The 23,579-nt window shown below is 39.9% G+C and overlaps 1 protein-coding gene and 1 long non-coding RNA gene across 4 annotated transcripts; one reads left to right on the top strand and one right to left on the bottom strand.

Moving 5' to 3' along the window:
* Positions 1-894: 894 nt before the first annotated feature.
* PEX1 (peroxisomal biogenesis factor 1) lies at positions 895-23,527 on the bottom strand. Of its 3 annotated transcripts, none has more exons than XM_083704643.1 (24): positions 23,277-23,527; positions 21,077-21,220; positions 19,653-19,736; positions 19,312-19,426; positions 18,462-19,225; positions 17,738-17,857; positions 16,176-16,293; positions 15,698-15,798; positions 14,777-14,871; positions 13,653-13,785; positions 13,138-13,234; positions 10,906-11,076; positions 9,911-10,065; positions 9,479-9,668; positions 9,212-9,378; positions 7,580-7,714; positions 6,858-6,922; positions 6,506-6,648; positions 6,321-6,424; positions 5,550-5,726; positions 4,031-4,261; positions 3,353-3,550; positions 2,552-2,682; positions 895-1,196 (listed from the first exon to the last, which is right to left on the bottom strand). In XM_083704643.1, exons 1-24 carry the CDS (start codon positions 23,388-23,390, stop codon positions 1,115-1,117), a joined length of 3,834 nt encoding a protein of 1,277 aa, XP_083560769.1. In that variant the 5' UTR covers positions 23,391-23,527; the 3' UTR covers positions 895-1,114. The 3 variants fall into 3 exon arrangements, with proteins under 3 accessions (XP_083560769.1, XP_083560767.1, XP_083560768.1); XM_083704641.1 differs by lacking the exon at positions 23,277-23,527 and adding an exon at positions 23,146-23,268; XM_083704642.1 differs by lacking the exon at positions 23,277-23,527 and adding an exon at positions 22,907-23,032.
* Positions 2,692-8,124, top strand: LOC310828078. The gene is made up of 3 exons (XR_014556617.1): positions 2,692-3,184; positions 6,040-6,276; positions 7,832-8,124. It is a non-coding gene; the product is annotated as an uncharacterized lncRNA (long non-coding RNA).
* Positions 23,528-23,579: the final 52 nt, after the last annotated feature.

Below are 23,579 nucleotides of genomic sequence, written 5' to 3' on the forward strand. Positions count from 1 at the left end.
TGGATGGCCATCTCTTAGGGATTCTTTAGCTGTGGGGTTGGATTGGATGATTCCTGGGGGAACTTCCAACTCTAAAATTCTATGATTAGTGGTGTTTGCCAGTCTGGGGCTGATGGGAGCTGTAAGTAAAAAACATATGGAAGACACCAGGTTGGCAAAGATCAGTAATAAACAGAAGTAATTGGCTCCCTATTTACAAAAAGATACTGTCTCTGTTTACATCATGTGGAGCTACAACAACTATTGCTGTCCCAAGGGACACTGACATCACAACCACTCTTTGTGAATGTCTAAAAGACTAAATATAAACTGTTAATCCTTTAGAGATCGTATGAAATGAAAACCAGGGCACCTCCCACAGGCCACATTGAAGACATATCAGTGTCATGGGGGAAATGGGAACAATCTGATAAATATTTTAAGCATGTGAAGCTGACCTAGGTTGCAGAACAGTGTTAGATGGTGGCTTAAAATTCTTTGTAAATTCTGGAAACACTGGGATCCTCTCATCTGTACAACAACATGCCTAAGCATAGATAAATCCAACTGAATTGGTAGCATCATCTTGCGAAGCACCTTCTCCCTAGCATATTATTTGCATAAAGAAAGCCAGGAGTAGAAAGGTGGTCACACTGGGTATTACCCCAAGAATATATGATGCACATCTCCTTTTCCTCTTGAAGATAATGGTAACTTAATTCTGATACTGACAACATGGATTTTATAAGCCTACTGTGATCGGGGGGGGGGGGGCGAATATGACTTCATACAGTTTTATATTTAGTTTCGGTGTGGTGGCTATCAGAATTGAAGCCAGCTAGAGCTCTAGGCAGTCCAAGATGATAACTTAATCTAAATGGGAAATTAAAACAACTTAAAACACAAGGCAGCCAATAATATCTCAAATATTTTATTATAGGTTTGTAAGAGGACATAATCTGAAAACTAAAATTATGTAAAACAGTTTTGCAACAATTAATTTCAAAGAAATCTATTATTTGTCATCTCAGCATTAACATACCCGCAGGTATATATTTTAATATGATTTAATGATGGAAATACTTTACTTTAAAAATTATTTTGGGATAATCACCATAAACGCATTAAACATCAATTAAGCTAATGTCACTTTTTGTCCTGGTTTGAAAGTTGCTCCACTGGGCCCTTTCCTCTTTGGATTGCGAAAATTATCGTAGCTAAAAAACAACAATATTAGTGCATTACCACCAGAACTATTCTTTGTAAGAGAAAATATTCAGGTGAAATCTAAAGAAGGCCAAACTCTTAAGTAAAACCAGAAATACCTAAGAGGCTTCTTTGGCAAAAACATTTAAAAGCAGCAGTTAACATTTTTATTAGCATTCTTCAACTCCCTCTTCCCCATTCAGGAAAACTAACAAACAATAAACAAATCCATTATAGTTAAATAAGAATTTTAAAGTAATAACAATCAGAGCAAATAACCTATAACTAAGAAAATGTTTAACGCCCACAGAAAACTTTTTTACAACATTTGTTAACAATCACTGGCAAGCTTCGGCAGACTTCTCTTGGAAGCAGAAGCGGCTAGCAAGCCAGTGTGGCACAGTGGTTAGAGTGCTGAACTAGGACCTGGGAGATCAGGGTTCAAGTTCCCACTTGGCCATGGAGCTTACTGGGTGACCTTGGGCCAGTCACTGTCTCTCAGTCTAATCTACCTCTCAGGGTTGTTGTGAGGGATAAATGAGGAGAACTGTGTATGCCACCCTAAGCTCCTCAGAGGAAAAAGGTGTGATATAAATGCAATCAATCAACCAATCAGTCAGCAGTACAAATTGCTGCCACTACTAAGGGCAACTGAGGGAGATGATAAGCATATTCCTGGATGTCACAATGAGGAATTGGAAGCAGGAGCTGTGAGGCTGGAATCATGCAGCAGCACAGCTGCTGGCAGGTCAACATGACCATGACTTCAACAGTCGTCCCTGCTTAAAAAGGGATTTCAAACATTTTACAGTGATAGCAAATGGTGCCCACACTGATGGAAGATATTTCAAGCAATTTTCCCTCCCTTTTGCAGCCCCACCCTACAAATCTGTTTCAGAGGTTCCTCTAGCACCACCATCCCCAAGCAGATTTGGGGGGTGAGCAGCCTCCCCTTTCCGCTGATGGAAGTCTTCTGTCAGTGGACAGAACCACACTGGATACAACATTTAGGACCCACAATTAAAAAGGAATTTAAAAGAAATTTCATATGCATTTGATAGAAAATCTCCAGTCATTTTTAGACAAGTGCCTATCAGTAATCTGTAAGATAATAAAACTTATGCTTCAGGCTTGGGTAGCGCAGCCTCTAGGGCTCCATGTCCCAGCTTCTTTCTCATACAATTTCACTGAAACCTCTTGCCACACTACACTTCAGTAAAGTCTTCAGGATGTGTAGACACCTTAAGACAGAAAATGGTATCTGTGTGGCAATAGACTAATAACAGCAACTGTTCCAGAACACGTGTGAGCATATTTTTAATATTAATAAATAATTTGTGTGACTTCCTTGACACAAGGTACTTACAGTTCAGTAAAATTATTCCAGTCGTCTTGACTAATAGATGGCTTTGTGTTTCCAAGTGCAGTCATCAGGTGAAGCTGAGTAATGCTTAAAGTGTTCTTGCTGGGTACTGATGATGGAGGAGTGACTTCCTCCTGGAAAAAAAAATCACATTAAGGGAAAGTACTATAAAAGACTGTATTTCAATCCCTGATATTGACAATGGCCCAGTTTATAAGTTGGGGCTAACTTTGATTTGCAGTAACCATAGACTAGAGACCAGACTACAATGTATACACTTATGTATACAGGCAAACTATGATTTAAGCTGTGCTTTTTCTTCCCTGCCTTCCCCAATAGGCTATCCTTTCTGCAGGTAAATTGGTATGTGTTGCTTCATTACTATTGTTTGGGAACCCTACGCAGTGTGTGTGTGTGGGGGGGGGGAGATAGTGAAGTCAAGGAACCTCCAGCACAACTGACTACAGGACAATTATGCAATTATTCTGTCTGCAGAGATCCCCACTCCATGGCATGGTGACCTGAAGAGGAAGTGCAACAAGTGTAATCACGGTTTGTCAATCAGAAAATAACACCAAACCAGTTTGCAGAAACCATGGGCTACCAATCTGGATGTCCTGACTAACCATAGTTAAGGTCTGTAATCTATAGTTTGATGTATGTCTTAACTGAGCCAGGGAGTTTGTCTGAATGTTTCAGGATATTCTCTGAGGCAAAACTTTGCAGTAGTTACTATTACTACTTCTACAACAGAACATTTCTAAAGATCAAAAGAATTAACAAAAAAAAAAAAGTCTTCCATACCCCATTTTTGATTCTGTAGTTGGCCTTGATAGCATTGATTTCAGCCCTGAGTTGCTCTATCTGTTCTTGATTAAGTTCTTGATAACCTTCCTGTAAGGCTGTTCTTAGAACTGGGGGCTGATAGGATACTAAATCCTTCAGAGAGATGCTAGCTAAATCATGATTTATGGAGTTTGGTCCCGAGAAACACTGAGAACTCTGTAGAGACAAGGGTGGGTGGGGTAACATAATACCATTATTATTATAGACATCAATTTTGTGGTTACAGTTACTAATATTTCAGTTATGTTTTTCACAACAACAGTTACATTACCAAAGTTATTTATCAAACAATAGAAGCTTTAGGAAGTATTTTGTTGATCAGATAACTTATTAGTAATATGAAAGTTTAAATATGAATATGTTTCATTTCTAAATACTGTGCATTCATAGGGGATTCTCCCTGGATCAATTCTCATGGGGATGACACAGGTCCTCATTCTTTTCCCAAAAAGAAAAGGACTTGCTTTTGGTCAAGGAAGAATGAGTTCATATTTTAAGTTTATGTTACTCAGAATTTATATCTGTCACCCAGTACTGACATAGATTGAATTAGCACTGTTTCCCCCCAGTTACATTTAGATGCTAAAATGTTTCCTCTGACTTTACAGCATTAATTAAGCAAAAGCAGCCAGCTACCATTTCTGAAGCAGTTCCATTGCCGAGCTCTGATTCATAGGAGCTGCCAAAGTAAAGACGATAGATGTTGGACCTTGGATCTTCTGGAAGCAGCTCACACATCTCAAGAGAAACTAGAGATTGCTCCAAGCCTCCTTCTCCATCTCCAGCAGAATCATCTGATCCACTGCTTTGATTTAAGAAAACCATCGATGATAGACTGAGATCGCTATCTGAGCTAGAACCTATTTCCTGCGGATGGAAATTAACAAAATTAGAATTTCCAACTCCGTAGCACTTCCCTCATTCTGGATGTCTGTGTGGCTCTTTATCTTCTGGTCTTCTGGCAGGGAAGAGCTAGCAGTGTGCTGAAGTTAGCAGTGTGCTCAGGACTGCAATACATCAAGGACCATGGCTCACCATATGAACAAATAAGGACCCTCATCATCTGAGGCCCTTCTTCGTGTGCCTGCCCCACAAGAAGTTGGGAAGGTGGCAACACAAGAATGGGTCTCTTCTGTGGTGGCTCCCTGTTTGTGGAATGCTCTCCTTAGGGAGGCTGATCTGGTGCTTTCATTACATCTCTTTAAGCACCAGGCAGAAACATTCTTCTTCTCTCAGGTTTTTCGCTAATTAAACAATCTATGGCCTTTTAAATTGTGGGGGTTATTGTTTTGTTTATTAAGTTATGTGATTTTTTTAATTGCAAACTGCCCTGTGATCCTCAGTATATAAATTTGTTGTTCAAATAAAAGCAGTCGTAAATCCTTAGGCATGCTAAAATTCAGATCTTTGGATCTCATTGTACAACAATATCACAATCAAATCACTGCACATCACCATAACATTTCTAGGCACCACTCTTGAAAAGCCAAATTACAGTGGAACCTCGGGTTACAAATGCTTCAGGTTACAGACTCGACTAACCTGGAAGTAGTACCTCAGGTTAAGATCTTTGCCCCAGGATGAGAACAAAAATTGCACAGCAGGTTAAGAACGGACCTCCGGAACAAATTAAATTCTTAACCAGAGGTACCACTGTAATTGGAATATTAAGTATTTTAGTGCCCAGGTTACCAGTTTCAGATTGTGGCCAAGCTACTGGACTTCCTGCACTTTAATATCTGCTTTGGCATCTTCTCTGGTATGCCCATCCCCTAGATCGCTAAGCTGAGTGGCCACAAGGGAAAGAATCTTCCCATGGACCTGCATCAAATTTCTATGTCTCAGGGTTTCCAGAAGGCCATGAAGAACTATCTTTCTCAACTGGCCTTCCAAGCATGATGGTTTGGTTGAGTTGCATTATTTTTGGTTTTGTTAAAAAATAAATAAATGGAATGTGGATGAGTTTTAGTTTTAAGTCTGAAATGTTATATTACTGTATTTCCTTCGGATATTTGGAATGTAAGTCATTTGGGATTTGTTATTTGTCTGGAAAAGCAGCCTAAAATTAGAGAAATAATTTTACCATTCAAAAATGTTATGGGTAGCAAACTCTTAAGGATTTTAAAGGAAGTCCTTTAAATTTCAGTGCACTTACCTGGGGCAAAGTTGAACCAAAATTAGCATGCACGGCCTCCAATTGTGCATTATACAGTAAAGCTTTTAGGTCTGCTCCTGTGAAATGTTCTGTTTTTTCTGCCAAATGCTGAAAATCCACATCATGTGCCAGAGGGAGAGAATGACTCAGTGCTCTTAAAATTTCCAGTCGGGAAGCCTAAGAAAATTAGAAGTAACCCTGTTAATAAAATACTGATTTCTTGCCCTTAGACAGTACTTAATGTTTTGTTTTTCAGCCTTCCGTGTATTTTTCCAATAAGGAAAAGGGCACTGGAGAAGCTAAAACAACATGTGGGAAGGACCCAGTGATGTAAACATTATTTTGAATTTTCTATACATTTTCAAGCATCTCTTCTTAACCATAAGGACTTGCAACTTGGTTTTTTATAATAGCACTATGAGGTTCTCTGGAAGCCAGATTCTGTACCCACTACCACATTCTGATCTTCTTCTTTTTAACACACCTGTAGATCATAGAATACACACACCAATGCCTACAGACGACAGCATCAAAGCTAAGATGAGAAAGGCCTGAGAGAAATCATTAGACTATGCAAGATCATTGCCTTGACAAAGAATTCTACCGCCACCAATCTAATGAAAAAATAAAATAGAATCAAACTTGAATCTGTTTCAAAACGACTTCATCTTATGTTCATGGAAACTCAGCCATCGATAGCATGGAATGGACATTAATCCACATAGAAGTGAGTCTTCCTTTCAATATTTGGTACGGTGTTTTGTTTCTTACCTGATCAGGATGTGGACAATACAGACACTTATCCAATCGGCCTGGTCTCAACAGAGCAGGGTCAATCAAATCAGGGCGACTAGTGGCCGCTAGTACATAAACTCCTTAGAAAAAGAAAGAGACTTTATTAATAAAATGCCACCTTAACCTTTTCCTGGAAGAAACAGAGATTATTTGATCATTACCTTCTAAGCCTTCTACTCCATCTAGTTGCGTCAGCAGTTGATTAACAACACGGTCAGTTACACCAGTGTTATCATGACCTCTTCGAGGAGCGAGGGAATCAAATTCATCAAAGAAAAGTATGCAAGGCTTGGCTGCCTGTGCTCTGCAATAAATACAACACAATTAGGACAAAAGGAATAAACTGACCCTGCCAAGATTGGACATGTGATATCAGCAAGTCTTGTTATTTCACACCTCCCCAACATACACTTACTAAGCCTGTTTCTTCTCTAGATTACAAATCCAGCATCTATTTTCAGCACTACTTACAAAAACAGAATCTATCAGCAACACCATAAATCTGGATCTAACCTGTTAAATACATCTCGAACTGCTTGTTCACTTGCTCCAATGTATTTGCTGAGCAGTTCTGGTCCCTGTAAAAAAAAAGAGAGAGAGAAAGAGAAGAGTACTCTCTGCAACCTGAGCTATTTAATTAATCAATACTTATAAAGTAAAGTGTATAAACTGTGGTATAACATACTGTAATAAAGTACTGTTTGGGCTATGGCAATTACAGGCTGTTTAAAAACATTACAAAATATAGGTTTCCAAAGGAACATACCTTGAACATGAGACTGGTCCAGTAGTTTCTACTTATGATCTACTCTACTGGGATCACATTAACACTGCTTGTTAAAGAGCGGGCAGGCAGGGAGAGGGGGAGAACAAACACACAGAAGGACAGAAAGGAATTGAAACCCATTAAGTAGTGTGCCCCCAAAAAAATCTATGGCAAAAATGAAGCTACTTTGCCCAAGGGTTTAAGGTTGCTGTTTGGACTGTGTTGATTTGGATTGTAGAAGGTTGGACTATTTTCTTTAGGCTAAATACCATGGGTCATAATCCAGATATGTTCATATGCCATATTTATGTGTGCATCACAAACACATAAATTTACTAAAACATATGAGAGCTTCTGAAAGACAGACTGTACCATATAATTTTTATCACCTTAGTGGATTCTGACTTATGGAACACATCTTAGTATTTTCAGTTACTGCAATAAATTCTGAAAAATCTCACATTCTTACCTTGATGCTGATAAAATTCATTCCACTTTCTCGGGCAACTACACCTGCTAACAAGGTTTTCCCTGTTCCTGGAGCCCCATATAGTAAGATTCCTCTTCTATGTCGTATGGGCAGGTTTGCAAATAATTCTGGATACTGAAAACATATGAAGTCTTTAGAAATTGCATCTGCTTTAAAAAGTATATGATTCCTTAATAACACCTGTTTAAGAACCTCTGTGCAGGGTAGCTAAGTGTGAAAAATTCGATTCAGCCTACAGTATGCTGAAGAGGCCAGAGATCATCTTGGAAGTCTCTTAGTGCAGACCGAGGTCATGGATCCTGAGCTTCCATAGTCACCACCCACTATGAACCACACTGCTTTAAATGTGCATTTTATATTGGACTTTCTTTAGAATTGTCTTCTTTTGTAATGTTTAAGATTATTATTTTTTGTTAACTTTGCTGTGTTAAATGTGCACTCTGGTCACTGACCTCTTTTGTAATGTTTTGTTTGAAACCTTTAAGGTAAAATTTTAATATCCTGTTAATTACGTTGCTTTGAGTGTATACAGTGGTACCTCGGGTTACATACGCTTCAGCTTACAGACTCTGTTAACCCAAAAATAGTGCTTCAGCTTAAGCACTTTGCTTCAGGATGAGAACAGAAATCGTGCTCCAGCGGCGTGGCAGCAGCGGGAGGCCCCATTAGCTAAAGTGGTGCTTCAGGTTAAGAATAGTTTCAGGTTAAGTACAGACCTCCGGAACGAATTAGGTACTTAACCTGAGGTACCACTGTACTTGACTTTCTTCAGTAATGTTTTAAATCAGTAATGTTTTATTCTGGATTGTTTTCTTTGATGTGTCAATGTAGATTGTAAATCGCTTTGAGGTTTTTTTCTTTAAAAATATTAAGTGGTATAGAAATGAAATGAATAATAATAATTCATAACCCTAACCCTATTATCATTCATGTAGTTCCAAATTACTATTATGATATGCTCCATAATTTTAATTTTAGCAAAATACATATCTGTGGTGGAACCAGTGAGTCACCATAACATCTCTATGCTTATTCTGAAATGCGACTAAATGCATCTATATATAGACTAACATTTGCATGAGTGTTTTATCATCCACAGGTGTTGGGTGTTTTTCTGCATTTTCAGGCTTCAGTTTAGTCTGCTGGGGCATGAGCATTACGAAACAGTCCAATAATGATCAAAGAGCCATACATATTATTGCTATAAAGGTAAAGGTACCCCCTGACCATTAGGTCCAGTCACGGACGACACTGGGTTTGCGGCGCTCATCTCACTTTACTGGCTGAGGGAGCCGGCATTTGTCCGCAGACAGTTTTTCTGGGCCATGTGGCCAGCATGACTGTTGCATCTTCATTCTTTCCTCAGCTCTGCGCATAAGCATCAGGGATGATCTTCTAGTTTATGCCCTTTAACATACCGTTGCTGAGAAGCTGTACTGTTCTCCTCTCCAGCTTCTGCAAACTTACATATGAATGAGAAATGGCTGTACTATGGGTGCTTATTTGTCCGTTTTGGTTGAAGAAGCTGTCACCCCTCAAGCCAGAACCATCAAAGGTCTGTGTTCCTACAAACACCTACCAATGGCAGACACAACTGTAAGAGAAAAGTACCTTGGCAGGCAATTGGATTGTATCTATAAGCACTTGCTGTATCTCCTTGAGGCCACCAATTCTATCCCAGCCAAACTCCTGAGGCTTATGGAGGTTAACGTTTCTCAAAGATGTTGGGGTAAAACCTTCTAAAGCTTTTTGGAAGTCTGATGTTGACAGAATCAACTCTGTTAAAATGGATAAACACATTCACTATGATTACACCGAAATAGTACATTATATTATACACAATTTTTTCTGAATACTTCATAAAATTATTATACATACCTTCTTTTTTACACGTTCCTTTGGTAGAAACACATGAGTGTACAGCACGTTCAACTAACATTGTCAGATCTCTAGCTACAAATCCTTCTGTTTCCTTTGCAATTAGATGGAGATCAAGATTACAAAACTTGTCAATATTGGAGTCAAGTTTATTTTTTATTATGGAATGAAGTATTTCACACCTTTGTCCCTGGGAAAAAAATACAGTAAATTTATTTGTAGCCTAAATTCGAAGAATTGAAGAAAAAATAAGAAGACTGGCCAAATTTCAAATTAATTAAAATGGACAGATTCTGAAGAAATAATAAAATGCAGATCTGTGCATTCAACATACAGTATCACATTTTATACCAAGATCTTAAACAAAATTACTGGGAATTAGATTGCATGGTTTTAAGATGCTTTGATTAAAACATAATTTATTGCTTTTACCTGATTTGGTGCCTGGATATGTTGGAAACACTGAAATATGTGAATTCCTTGAGCAGAAATCATGGAAGAATGTAGTGACTGTTCAGATAGGCTTGTGGCAATGAGTGCAATCAAACTGTGCATGGAAATAACTTCTTTTATCATATCTGTCAAAACTAGGAACAGAAATACAAATCAATTCAAACTTCCTGGATTGATGGCCATATAAAATAGCAGCTTCCTCTCAATTTTAGTGTTATAGAAACAGCATCTTCTTCTATTTCAGTGCATTGTCTGTTCCAATAAAGTTCCAGAAGCTTGAAATTTTGTTGGTATCATCTGTTAATAACCTAACAAAGCACATTCCCACACTGTATCCAGAAGTATTACAGCACAAGCATATACTTATCAACTTATAAGTAAGTCCCCTGGAATTCAATAGGTTTACTTCCATATAAATAATTACAGCTTTAATATACAAGAGCAAATCATAACCTTATCCATAACATTGTACCAAATGCTGAATATATTGTTTATAACCTGCAAATACAGACACACTATGTAGTGTTGTGCTGATTACTAAGAATATGCAAGTGCTGGATTATGCTGTTTCTTTCGGAAACATTCAAAAGCTAAATATCAATATTACTTGGGCCAGGGCACATTCCCAGAGGTGGCTATACTTTTTAGCCCAGGGACTGCATGGCAGCAGTGGGTGTAGCAAAAAGAACAGCCATGGCCATTGCATACTCTTTCACACACATATCAGAGCACATCTAAAAACAAGCAACAGAGCTCCCCATTGTGCAGTTGATCCGTGCAGATCAAGAGGAGCAGGGAATATGGTTTTCTCCACATTGCGTGGAAAATTCATTTCAAAGTTTAAAGTATTGCTAGCTCTCATGAAGATATGAACAACAGATTGTGATCTATTCAGGACCTTGCAAAGGTCAGATGTTTCCACTCACAGGACAGTTAAAGCAAAAACAACTCAGTAATGGTTGGTAAACCATTACCATGAGCAAGGCGAGTACTCTGGACAGCTTCAGGACTGTTCTCATGCTCCGGAGCAAGGGGTACTCCAACTATGTGATCAAGGTCATCTAGCAAAACAACAGATGGTTGTTTCCATCCTGCCTCTAGAAAAACTTCTTCCAGTTTTTTCCGTATGTTTTCTAATCTCTTTCCTGAAAAACAAATATAGTGATTAGAACGACACAGAAGAAAAATGTGCCAACTTCCAATACAATCTATGATTTGGCAAGATTATGGGTCAGAGACTAGCTTGTATATGACATTTCCATTATACCAAGAGGTCTTAAAATTACCCTATTGTGGATCTCCTTTAAGATATTTCCTATCTTCTATCTGCTGAACATGTAAGGAAAGCTGGTGCAGAATAATATAATTCACTAGTCTGAATCACTCTGCTGCCATAAACGCACAAAATAGTCATAGGCAAGCCATTCTCTCAGCCTCAGTCCTCCAACAGCAATATATGATGAACACACTAGCCTATTTTATGTAAATAAATAAAATAAACTGAGTTCAATGGGACTTTTTCCCAATTAGGTGTGCACAGGACTGCATCTTAATTGACATAAAATGAAGCAGTACAGTGGTGCCTCGCAAGACGAAATTAATTCGTTCCACAAGTTTTTTCTTCTTGCGAGTTTTTCGTCTTGCGAAGCACGATTTCCCATAGGAATGCATTGAAAATCAATCAATGCGTTCCTATGGAAGCCACCTTCAGACCAGGTCCGGGGACAGTCTGTCCCCCCGACCTCTTCTGAAGGCTGGGTGGGGGACACAAGGGCTTTTCTTCCCACCCCCAGCATTTTTAAAAACCCCGGGACAGCGGAGGACTTCTCCGCTGTCCGGGGCGATCTTAAAATGCTGGCGGGCGGCAGCGAAGCCTTCGCTGCCGCCTGCCAGCATTTTAAAAAACCCCGGGACAACGGAGGACTTCTCCGCTGTCCCGGGGCGATTTAAAAGCCCCCGGGAAGGCAGGCAGGGGGGACAAAGACTTTTGCCCCCCGCCAGCCTTCAGAAGAGGTCCAGGACCTCTTCTGAAGGCCGGCGGGGGGCAAAAGTCTTTGCTCCCCCCCGCCTGCCTTCAAAAGCCGTCCAGGACAGCGGAGAAACGCGCCCGGGAAGGCAGGCGGGGGGGGGGGGAGCAAAGACCTCTTCTGAAGGCAGGCGGGGGGCAAAAGTGTTTGCTCCCCCCCGCCTGCCTTCAAAAGCCGTCTGGGATAGCGGGAAGCGCTTCCCTGCTATCCCGGACTGCTTTTAAAATGCTGGCGGTGGGGAGCAAAGCCTTTCGGCCCCCGCTGGCCTTCCTGGACCTCTTCTGAAGGCCGGAGGGGGGGAAAGGCTTTGCTCCCCACCGCCAGCATTTAAAAGAGGTCCCCGGAGATTTCCCTATGGGCTTTCGTCTTGCGAAGCAAGCCCATAGGGAAATTCGTCTTGCGAAGCAACTCGCAAATGGAAAACCCTTTCGTCTTGCGGGTTTTCTGTCTTGCGAGGCATTCGTCTTGCGGGGCACCACTGTACAAACATCAGAGACATAATACATAATAATATAAATAGATCGCATATTTCAAACTGGGGGGAGGTTGGCAGAGGAAAGAGGGAAGAAAGGCCCAGACAATATTCTTGATGCTGCTTTTGAAATAGATTTTTTTAAAACAGGAAGGTTCTGGCTTCTACCTGCTTAAGTGACCAATCTAATAACAGCAAGGCCTAAAATGTGAGTATTAAACCAGTGGGATGGGACACAGGGTTTGGGCATAAGACCCAAGTTCAAACCTACTGGGTGGCTACAGAGAAGACACATTTTCAATATAGCCCAAACTCTTACCAGTTGTTGCCATGATAAACAAAAACACTAGGAATAGTATTTATTTGTTAGTTGCTTTTCTCACAAAATGACCCAAAGCAACTTACATTAAAACCAAATAAAGAACTTCCAATAAAAATCTAAAAACAAAGCTGAACAGATAAAACAGATCAGGAGTTGCTGATCTCACCCAACTAAAAGGGGCCACAATGCCGCCATTAAGAAAAAAGAATTCACCTGGTGCCCAAAAACAGATAAAGGTGGCACTAGGCATGTTTCCCTGGGTAGAGCAGACTACAAGCTGGGAGTCACCACTGAAAAGGTCTCATCTAATTAACTTGGTAACTTACCCTTTTAGTTTAATGGTATTCTGAAAATCCTACAAGAAGGGAGACAGTTGTACCCATACCTCTTAAAGCTTTGCAGTCAACTACTTCCACATGGGCATCCAGTCTATCAAATGCTTCTTTGCAGATGGCTTTTGCTAAAGTTGTCTTGCCACTTCCCTGTAAAATAAATTAGGGCTAAAAACTCCTAAAATAATACCCAGATTGAAAAACTATCAAAGTTTGCTATTATGCTTTTCTATTTCTGTAATATTTAACCTGGTGGTGTAAAATCATGCAGATTCAATGCAATCTGTTCAAGTCTACCAGATCCAATGTTTCTTTATAGCCCTTGGGGAAACAAAGCGTCTGTGTGTGCATGCCCATGGACATTTTGCTTTCTTCCTCTCTAGGGGTAAGAGGAAAGTGATCCAAGGGGGGAGGGAGAGAAGCATGCAGATGGAGGAGTCTCCATGGCACTCTCTCAAAAGTCTAACTGTACTCACACGCTCAGAAAGATTGACCACCACTTGAATTGGACTAATGATAAAACCCAGAATTTATTGGGTGCTAAAACAGCGAAATATACAAGTTTTACCTTTGCTCCAGTAATCAGGATACCTCCACTGCATAGTCCTGCAGATATGGGAGCTAGCTTTTGAGACAGTGGTCGTTTCAAAAGGCTGTGAGATACATGCTTCAAAGAAGATACTGCTAAATTATCAACTCCTCTGCAATAGAAATGTTAACAGAATTGAGTGCCCTCTCAATGTACTGTAGTCAAATTAAACTGTATAAAATTAAAAGCTTGGCTATTTTAGAGTACTCTCTGTCTTGATTATTTATAGAACTGTAGCCAATGACCCAGTTGCAGTATTTGCTACTGTATTGCACACACTGGTGGCAACTGCAGAATAATGTCTGCTATTAAGTATGTCAAACATTCATTTTGCAAAAAGTTTCCATGTATATGAAGAAATAATCCTGCATACGACTGCATTATTTGCTTCACCCCATTATATGTGTGTTCAGATAAACCAACCACACCAGCAAAACCTGTATTAGAGGGCACAGGTGTGCCAAATACTTGCCCAATTTCTGAGTCATGAGATTAGAACTATATGTGTGTTTAAATCTTGACAGGACTCTAGGGCTAATCTAATGTTCTCTTTAGCTACAACGTTACTGACATCTAAAATGCTTCATATTTATATTACACATTCAGGGTCCATAAATAACAACACCCTAGTGGTCCCAGGCCCTAAGGAAGTTAGATTGGCTTCAACCAGAGCCAGGGCCTTTTCAGCACTGGCTCCGGCCTGGTGGAACGCTCTGCCTCATGACACCAGGGCCCTGCAGGATCTGATTTCTTTCCGCAGGGCCTGTAAGACAGAGTTGTTCCGCCTGGCCTTTGGCTTGGAGCCAATTTGATTCCCTCCCTCTCTCTCTCTTTTTTTCTTTTCCTTCTCCTCCTGCGATGAGGCTACATTTTAATATTTTAATGTTCCATTATTTTAATGTTGTATTTTATTTTTGTTTTTAAGTTGTAATCATTCATCTTGTTTTTATTATTGCTTGTAAGCCGCTCTGAGCCCGGCCTTGGCTGGGGAGGGCGGGGTATAAATAAAAAATTATTATTATTATTATTATTATTATATTTTTGCATAGCTTTTTATTGTTGATTTTTTTATTCTAATTTGTGATAGTATTAAAATGTCTTACCCTAAACTGTTCAGACCAAACCATGGAAGAAGCTGCTCACAAGAAGACTGTGCACCACTGCCATTGGCTACTGAGGTCACAGGATGTAGCAGAACCTACACAAAAGAAGACAGTCACTATTTGGAAGTGAGGGTGCCTTTTTAGAACATGCTCTCTCTCTCTCTCTCTGTGTGTGTGTGTGTGTGTGTGTGTGTGTGTGTGTGTGTAGAGAGAAATACTGAATACATACTCCAATAAAATTCAGAATGGGATTTTACTGTAAGAAATCACATAGAAGAAACTTGTCTCCCAAGAAGCTCAGGATTGTAGTGGGTTTGTCCTTTGGATAAATAGCCATAAACAATTTTTTAAAAGTATCTAATTACTACGCTACATTTAAAATACCAAGTGATTTTCAGATTTCCTTGTATTCCAAATCCATCCAGACTCTATGGCAGCCTTCCCCAACCCAATACTCGCCAGAAGTTTTGAACTACAACTCCTAGCAATCCCACTCAGTCAAGGGCAGTGGAACCTGTAGTCCAAAACATCTGGTTGGTTAGTAGAAGCAAGAAAGCTGCTGTACAGTTTTCACTCCATCAATTCTACAATGAAAATTAAAGTTGTCATTACAATATAGAAAACTGAAAATTAGAAAACAATAAACACACTTCAAAAGAGAACTACAAGCTTGCTTTGGAAGATGGGGGCAGGTTGCTGCAAAGCCTTTCCTTAATCTTCTTAAGGGAACTTGAATTTATCATCCAATGATGTTCATTGTGACTGAATTTATGTACAGATTATCATAAGAGTATCCTCTCCTGCAATGCTTCATGTACAATGAGTCAAAAACCAAAACGAATACAAAACATACCCTAATAAACAGAATTGCACTGTTGATATAATTTAAGTTCTTGGATACCTGAAATAAGTGATATTTACTTGCATATTTGTCTTCTGCAACAAGCTGGGACTCAGGATGTAAGTATTTTTTGCCTTCTCCTCTTCAGAAGTAATGACACTGAGGACAAAGTCCTCCATACCTTTCAAAACATAATGGACACATCAATTTGCTTCTGATACAAAACAGTAAATTTTAAAACCTTGTAGATCTTGTATTATACACTGGTAAACCCTAGCTCATGCAAAAGTGTTTCAATGTGTAAGTATTTTTGTGGCTAAAAGCTTTGATCACACTTTGATTCACTGACAAAGACCTATTTAATGGTTAACCATAGTTGAGAGTATGGATCTTTATTTATTGGGAGCACCTTTACTTAAATACAATAGTTAAGTAACAGATTGAAAAAACAATGATAAATAACTCATGATTTTAATTGGTGATTAAAAAAAATCAAATATATTTTCATAATTGGGTAGAAATATATTCACAATCACTGCTAAGGGCAGTTCAGCTTACCATCTTTAAGAGCTAATTGTATATCATTTGTGCCTGCTATTAGCAAGGGAAGTTTGCTATAATCCTCTATCCACAAATTAAAGGCATTTTTTATTTCATCGTCACTGATATCTTTATTCTAAAATGGAGAAAGGATGAGAAGCATTGTTAGTTCAGTAAATATTCCTAACACTTTCACACAATAAACATTTGCTCATTCTAGTTTACAAGGGTCAGAAGTGCTAAAAACTGAGGCAAGTCATTATGTGAGGATTTACTAGTAGCCCCAATTTTATCCAAAATATGATTACCTTCTTTATTATTTCCTAAGGAAAAATCTATACTGGAAAAAAAGTTTAAATACTTGATTTGATATCGTTCAAGACCTTAATTGTACATACAATAACCATTTTATTTTTTTTATTTTTTTAATTGAATTCTTCACTACACAAAAAAGGACATAAAACATTAAAGATACAAACATAACAACACACAAACAAAAAAGAAAACACCAAAAAGAAAATACCAAAAACTAACACACATAACAATTTACAGACGAATCTACTTTAAAACAGTAATTGACTTCCCTCCATCTCCGGTTGGGCTGTTCAGACCCCATATCTCTCTGCAGTTTATTTCACTAAATCTTTACGTCACAGGTTTTATATTTCACCTACTGTGATTTTAATGTTTCCTAAATTTGCTTCTATATATGTTGTAAATTTGTTCCAATCATTAATAAACTTTATATTTTTCTGATGTCTGATTTTCTGTGTCATCTTGGCTAGTTCTATGTACTCAAATAATTTGGTTTGCCATTCTCTGACAGTTGGAATGTTGGGGTTTTTCCAATTTTGCGCTAACAATATCCTAGCGGCTACCGTTGCGTACTGGAATAATGTTTGGTCTTCTTTTCTGATCTCATCTCCTACCATACCTAGAAGAAAAGCCTCGGGCTTTTGGGGAAAGATATATCCCAGTATTTTTTTTAATTCATCATAAATAAATCCCCAAAACCTTTTCACTTCTCCACAGGTCCACCACATGTGGTCATACAATAACCATTTTAGTTCACTTGTGACATTATTGCTCCTCAACAGTCTAAATCAGGGGTCAGCAACTTTTTTCAGCTGTGGGCCGGTCCACCATCCCTCAGACCAGGTGGTGGGTCGGACTATATTTTGAAAAAATAATAATGAACTAATTCCTATGCCCCACAAATAACTCAGAGATGCATTTTAAATAAAAGGACACATTCTACTCATGTAAAAACACAAGGCAGGCCCCACAAATAACCCAGAGATGACACATTCTACTCATGTAAAAACATGCTGATTCCCGGACCGTCCGCGGTCCGGAATTAGAAGGTGATTGGGCCACTTCCGGCCCCTGGGCCTTAGGTTGCCTACCCCTGGTCTAAATAAACTCCTCATATTCTTATGAAAAACTGGTAACCATAGGTTGATAATGCCTTTGGTATAAATTGTCTCAAATAATAGCATAATGCAATATGAATTTCACCAACTTGTAAAGACACATGGAAGCAGCTTAACAAATAATTACAGCCAAGAATGCAAACTCACTAAAGATTTTTTGGGATACAATCTAATAGATGATGGAATTTTAGGATCCAAGTTCACTGATGTGATTCTGACAGCTGAATGCATTTCTATGTGTAGTCTCTCTCTCAACCCTTCTGGTATCTGAAATAAAGTTAAGAAAAAAAAGAAATATGAAAGAATAAATGATGAAGACTCTTCTACACATTTCACACTTCAAAGGTATATCCACCAGGGTTGTACTCGAAGTTTGTATAACTTAAGAATGACTTAATTTTTTAAGATTTCAAATGTACCTGAAGATTTCAAATACCCTGACTGTCCATCAAATGTAATTTAAGCTGCCTCAGTTTCAGTTAGTAAGGGAGTATAACGGATTTCAATTAAATAAAACAAACCAGCCAAGTATATTTTTAAAAAGAAGAAATGGTTTGAAACTGTATGTTGGGCTCCACCCAGAGTGGCTGGGGCAATCCAGTCAGATGGGTGAGATACAAATAAATTATGAATTATTATTATTATTGTTATTATTTTCAGAATAGATCCTATTGAAGTTAATGGAACTATTATAAGACAACTATTGTCACTTGGAGATGGTACCACTGTGATCCTGAGGACACTTCTTTATAAATAATCCACTATAATCTGTAGATCTTATTTCCAAGTAACCATTTAAAAAAATGTAATATTAAGCAACGATTTAACACTTGACTTAAAATCTTCTGTAGGCTTCTGAAATTGGACTAACCCAAACTCTTCCGACATGCAGTTGTTCCATGTTGTTATTACATATTATAGCATTCTTTAGATCCTCAAATCCATTCCATATTATTTGTACAATAGATATCTCATTGGATTCTTGACTTTTACTAGGGCCGGATTGCTTTTTGTCGTCTCCATTGATCATCTGTTTTTCTTTCTTTGACATTACATTCTGCTTTGACTCTTGATGCTGCTGTCTTGGAGAGAGCAGTGTAGTGATTTTCCCGTAAGACACTTTAATATTAGCTTCTAAAGCAGGGAATTCTAGATTCCATGGAAATACATGAATGGCGTTGCATTTCTGAAACGTACATGTTGCCAATGTATTTTGCACACTGGGGGGCTGAATCTGGCACACTCTGAAAACAGAATCCATGTGAATCAAGTTTAGCAGCCCATCTTTGGCAGCATTCAGTTCACCTGTGTCATGAGAAGCCTCCTGTTCTTTGTCAGAAGAGAAAATGTTCCCAATTAAATTCCATATGTTTGGCAGGACACTTGCAGTTAATGACGCCTTTGCATCTGGCTTAGGCTCTTGGACTCCCGTATTTAAATTAGTTTCTTTGGCACATGATTCCTTAGTTGTTGCTCTTGGATCCAACTTGGTTTTAGGAACATTGTCCTGTAAGATGTCACTTTTTGTGGAAGGCAGCATGGTGGAACTTCCTTCATACTGACGTACTTTGGGGCGTATGAAAAGCTCTGTACGAGCTTCCAGTCTCCCGTAAAGAGCAGCAGGTTTTAGAGTAACTGGAATTAAAGAGGGGCAAGTTAATACATATGCCACCTTACAATTATTCCTGCAAAGTTGTAGGAAGACTTGCATGAACACTTACCAATCTGGATATAAATACAAGTGTGTTGTTCAACCCACACTGGGAAGACAGCTTTGGGAAACACTATTCGAATTTGGTCAAGAAGATGGCTTTCAAGTGAGAAAGCATGCAGCTCCTATAATACATTGCAGAATGTTGGAAAACATTTCATATTAGAACTCATTTGTGTTTCATAATGAAATTTGTATACTAAACTGGATCTGAACCATAAGGAAAACAACAAGAGGAAACACTCAGAAAAAAGCATTAGGAGGTGGGGGGAGTGGGAGAGGACAGGAATAAAGAACACCACCCTGTTTAAAAGCATTAGGAGACCTAAATAATTTAAATTTCTGTATTACCAGGATCTCCCAATCATCGGCTGAGAGGGGTTCCACTTCTACTTGCTGACAGGACAAGACTTGAGAACAGGGCTCGAGGAAGATCTACCAAACAATAAACCTTTTTGAAAAAATACTCTCAATATATTTACATAAACAATGCAGTGGAGATGGAGTGAGTCATGGAGTTGCTGACAATGGGGATGAACCACAAGCACTTGCATTTAACCAAGTTGCATTATAAGTTTTTCACCATTTATTGTTCAGCAGTGTTGCTTGTTCCCCTTGGAAAATCAACAAACCATTTCCCAGCCTTCCTTTAAAAAACAGGTTCAGGACATTGTCAAATGCTAAAAGGTTGGATAGAAGACACTTTTACATGTTCATGTTCATGAAACAATCAACTCACTAAATATGAAGAAATCACCCTGATATAGAACAGCTGTAATTCATGCATGGAAGCAGCTCTCAACATTATATATTTATTGATTAGGTCCTGTAGAAATAAGTACCATATTTTTCACCCTATAGGACACACTTTTTCCCCTCCAAAAATGAAGGAGAAATGTGTGTGCGTCCTATGGGGCGAATACAGGCTTTCGCTGAAGCCTGGAGAGCAAGAGGGGTCGGTGTGCACCGAACCCTCTCACTCTCCAGGCTTCGCGGACCTCTCCGCAAGCAGCGAGAGCGCTCCCGCTGCTTGCGGAGAGTTGCCTGCATGCCGAAGCCTGCACGCGCTGAGATCAGCGCGTCCAGGCTTCACGGACCTCTCAGCAAGCTGCGGGAGCCAGCGCTGGGCTCCCACGGCTTGCAGAGAGCTGCCTGTTTGGGGGCTGGGGTCGGGGGAAGCTTGGGCCTCCCCAGCCCCGCGCCAGGTGGGGAAATAATTCCCCCCCCTTTATTTCCCCCCCAAAAAACTAGGTGCGCCTTATGGGACGATGCGTCATATAGGGCGAAAAATATGGTACATGCTACGCCAGGCAAGGTAAGGGGAATTCCAGCTTTTAGAACGAGGGGTTGTGTACATAAGCTTTCAAAGTATTGTCAGTTCTGATAAACTTTTGGCGAGAGAGAAGGCTGATTCCAGTCACTGCTGTTTCCCATCACAGATCATAACTGGCAAAACTAGGAGTACTCTCCATCTGTCATTGAGATCTTTGCACACAGCTGCCTTTGCACAGCTGAATACAAAGAACCTGAAACTGGGGGCTGCATATTTTGCAGATACAAGGAAACAAAAATGTACAAATGAATAGAAGCCATAGAAATATTAAACACCAGCTCCTGCGATTCAGGTTTGCTGAACCCTTATTTATTTGCAAAAGCTTTACTAAAAAGGATTTTGACATTACTCAGTAGACAGATGGAGACCAATGATTATGAAATATATTTGCCTAGTTTAATATTCTAGTCGAGGCAAGAAAATAAAAGTCAACATTTCAAACCTGTTGCCCATCTTTGATGCCAAGTTTCTCTGCAAGTTGTCTGTTCATTTCTACAACATTTCCAGCATGCTGACCACAATGTCTAGTTTCTGTCCAGCCCAAGAAAACAGGCTGATTGCCCCAAGAAGCTTTCACAGCTTGATCCTGTTAATGCCACAGAAAACAGATATACGTCAAATAGCATAGCAGCCTGTAGTACACATAATTATTTTTCCAGTTATCTATATCTGATTGCGCAAATAGCATCAATAATTATTCAGCAAAGGGGAAGTTTATATGACACATTTCTGTACAGAATTCTTATCTACAGGATACTGTATTATCTTGTAGAAAACATACATTATTTTGGAATGTGTTTAGTGTTTAGTGTGTCTTTCACGTTCGAGCAAACAAGTAAATGCAAGAGCTGTTTGACAGTGGAACAGACTTCCATGACAGCTGGTGGACTCTCCTTCCTTGGAGATTTTTAAGAGGTTGTATGGCTATCTGTCATGTATGATTTAGTTGAGATTCCTGCATTGCAGGGGATTGGACTATATGACCCTCAGGGTATCTTCCAACTGTACAATTCTATGATAAAAAATTGATTTTTGGGGGATGCTAATGAAATTAGTGCAGTCTTGTGTTTGATTGGATGCGTGTGCAGAGCTTTTCTATGAATGGGCTCCCTCATCTACTTCAATTGAGAAAATGACCTATGTGTCCAAAGAGATGTCTACAGTCAGATCCCTTTACTGAAACAAATGGAAGAATTGCTGTGGTTGGTGGAGTTCCACAAACTCTGAAGCCTTTGTACCCAACTGCTGAACCAGGCCAACAGTCTTGCAGTTTGTACACAATTTGGTTATACTCATCCTGTGGAAATTCCAAATGCTTTTCAGCCCTTATTTCATATGAACATGTACGTTTTATACAAGGATCCCCAATACCAATATAGTGCAATGGCAAAACATCTAACAATGTTGTAGTAGGTTAACAGGCAGGTGTTAATGACAAGAGAACATTGTGAAACTGTGCCTTCATCTACAAAGATGTATGTACAGTTCAATTTAGGGGTGGGGAACATGAGACACTTTGCCTAATTTTATGCAAGTGGGAGATCACTGGAGAAAAGAAGGGTGGATGGGGTGGCAGGAAGAGAGGGAAATAAAATGGACAGAGTGATGGAGTGGGGGAACCCTCTGCAAGTGAACAGTTCAGACCTCTGGCAAGGGTAATATATATGGGGGAGGAAAGATGCTACAGAGGCCACTAACAGGCAACAGTGAAGCCTAACAAGCCATGAATTAAGGGTGTACCACTGAAAGTGCATTAGTTACCTATATCTTTTTTGGCTACTATTGATTTTAATAACCCTTTAAACTGTTTTTATTAAGAACATTTATTTAGACACAGAAAGCATATTTTTGTTCCTTTATGAAGCAAGCAGAGAAATTCAATAAATTGAGTTTTTAATTAATTTCAATGTCAGTAGTCCATTTCAAGAATATCTGCAAGATGGAATGGAAAAATCATTTCACATAATTCTTCTTTGCACTGAAGTTAAGATTTCGTTCCACTAGTGTTACCAGGACTCTTACGGAAGAGCATCTCCTAATTTGATGCAGTAGCTGCTGTACCCTATACAGTATAAGATAAAGGGGGGGAGGGGATTCAGCTCTTGTGCGCATGTCTGTGAAAGAGAGCAACAGTGTCAGATATGGGACACCTGTTCCTTTACGAACTGTGGGAAGCTAAAGAAAGGATGGCAGGTTCTCTCACTCTTAAAAGCTGCAGTGGCGACATAATGAGCGTGACATAACAAGAACCTTTAATTTTGTATCCTTCTACCTTCTGCCCTGCGAATAAAGTCTCTCACAGACCCCGTTGTTTCCTGAACCCAGTCACCCATAGCGCCAAGATGCTGGAGGGCAAAGAGGATTCCCCCGAGCCCCCCATTCCCCACTGCTGCCATAGCAACGGGACGCCAGGACGCTGGCAAGGCTGACGAGAAAGAAAGGGGGCGACTGAACGTCGCCAGAAAAAGACGAGGAGAGCAAACGTGTGAACGAGACGGCTGCCCACGTTACCATAGCGACATGACATGGGGGGGGGGGAGGCTGGCTGAGGAGATAGAAAAGGCCCTCAGAGAAACGAGCCAGGGCGAATTCCCATGATCCTCTCTGCCCGGATAAAGCCGCCCTCCCCCGCGTTCCTGTACCTGCTGCAGACGAAGGCTGGAAGCCAGCCCAGGCGGCAGGTGCAGGAAGCAGTCCCGGGCGCCGCTCAAGGAGACGCTCGCCGTGGCTGCCCCGGGGCCTCCCACCCCCCACATGGCAGGTGCCGGCCCTGCGACCGCGCAGAGCCCCGTGCGGCTCGCGCTAAGGGCCGCAGAACATGTACTTGCTGCTGCCGCCGCTGCTGCTGTTCCTTCCTGCTCCTCGAGCGGCCCACCCTCTTTGCCCGCTCGCTGTGATTGGCTGAAGCGGTTCGGCCCCTTGTTTTGTTTCCTGGCTCGGTTCAA

This window comes from Podarcis gaigeae, assembly GCF_964106915.1.
Source record: "Podarcis gaigeae genome assembly, chromosome: 12".
Lineage (NCBI taxonomy): Eukaryota > Metazoa > Chordata > Lepidosauria > Squamata > Lacertidae > Podarcis > Podarcis gaigeae.

Bases quoted from the DNA above. Each gene is read 5' to 3' on its own strand.
- PEX1 (XM_083704643.1), bottom strand. From the start codon at position 23,390: ATGTGGGGGGTGGGAGGCCCCGGGGCAGCCACGGCGAGCGTCTCCTTG. The intron at 19,226-19,311 runs GTAAGTGTTCAT...CTTTAATTCCAG, and splicing joins TTGTATTTATATCCAGATTG to TTACTCTAAAACCTGCTGCT. The intron at 13,786-14,776 runs GTAAGACATTTT...TTTCTATTGCAG, and splicing joins TTTGGTCTGAACAGTTTAGG to AGGAGTTGATAATTTAGCAG.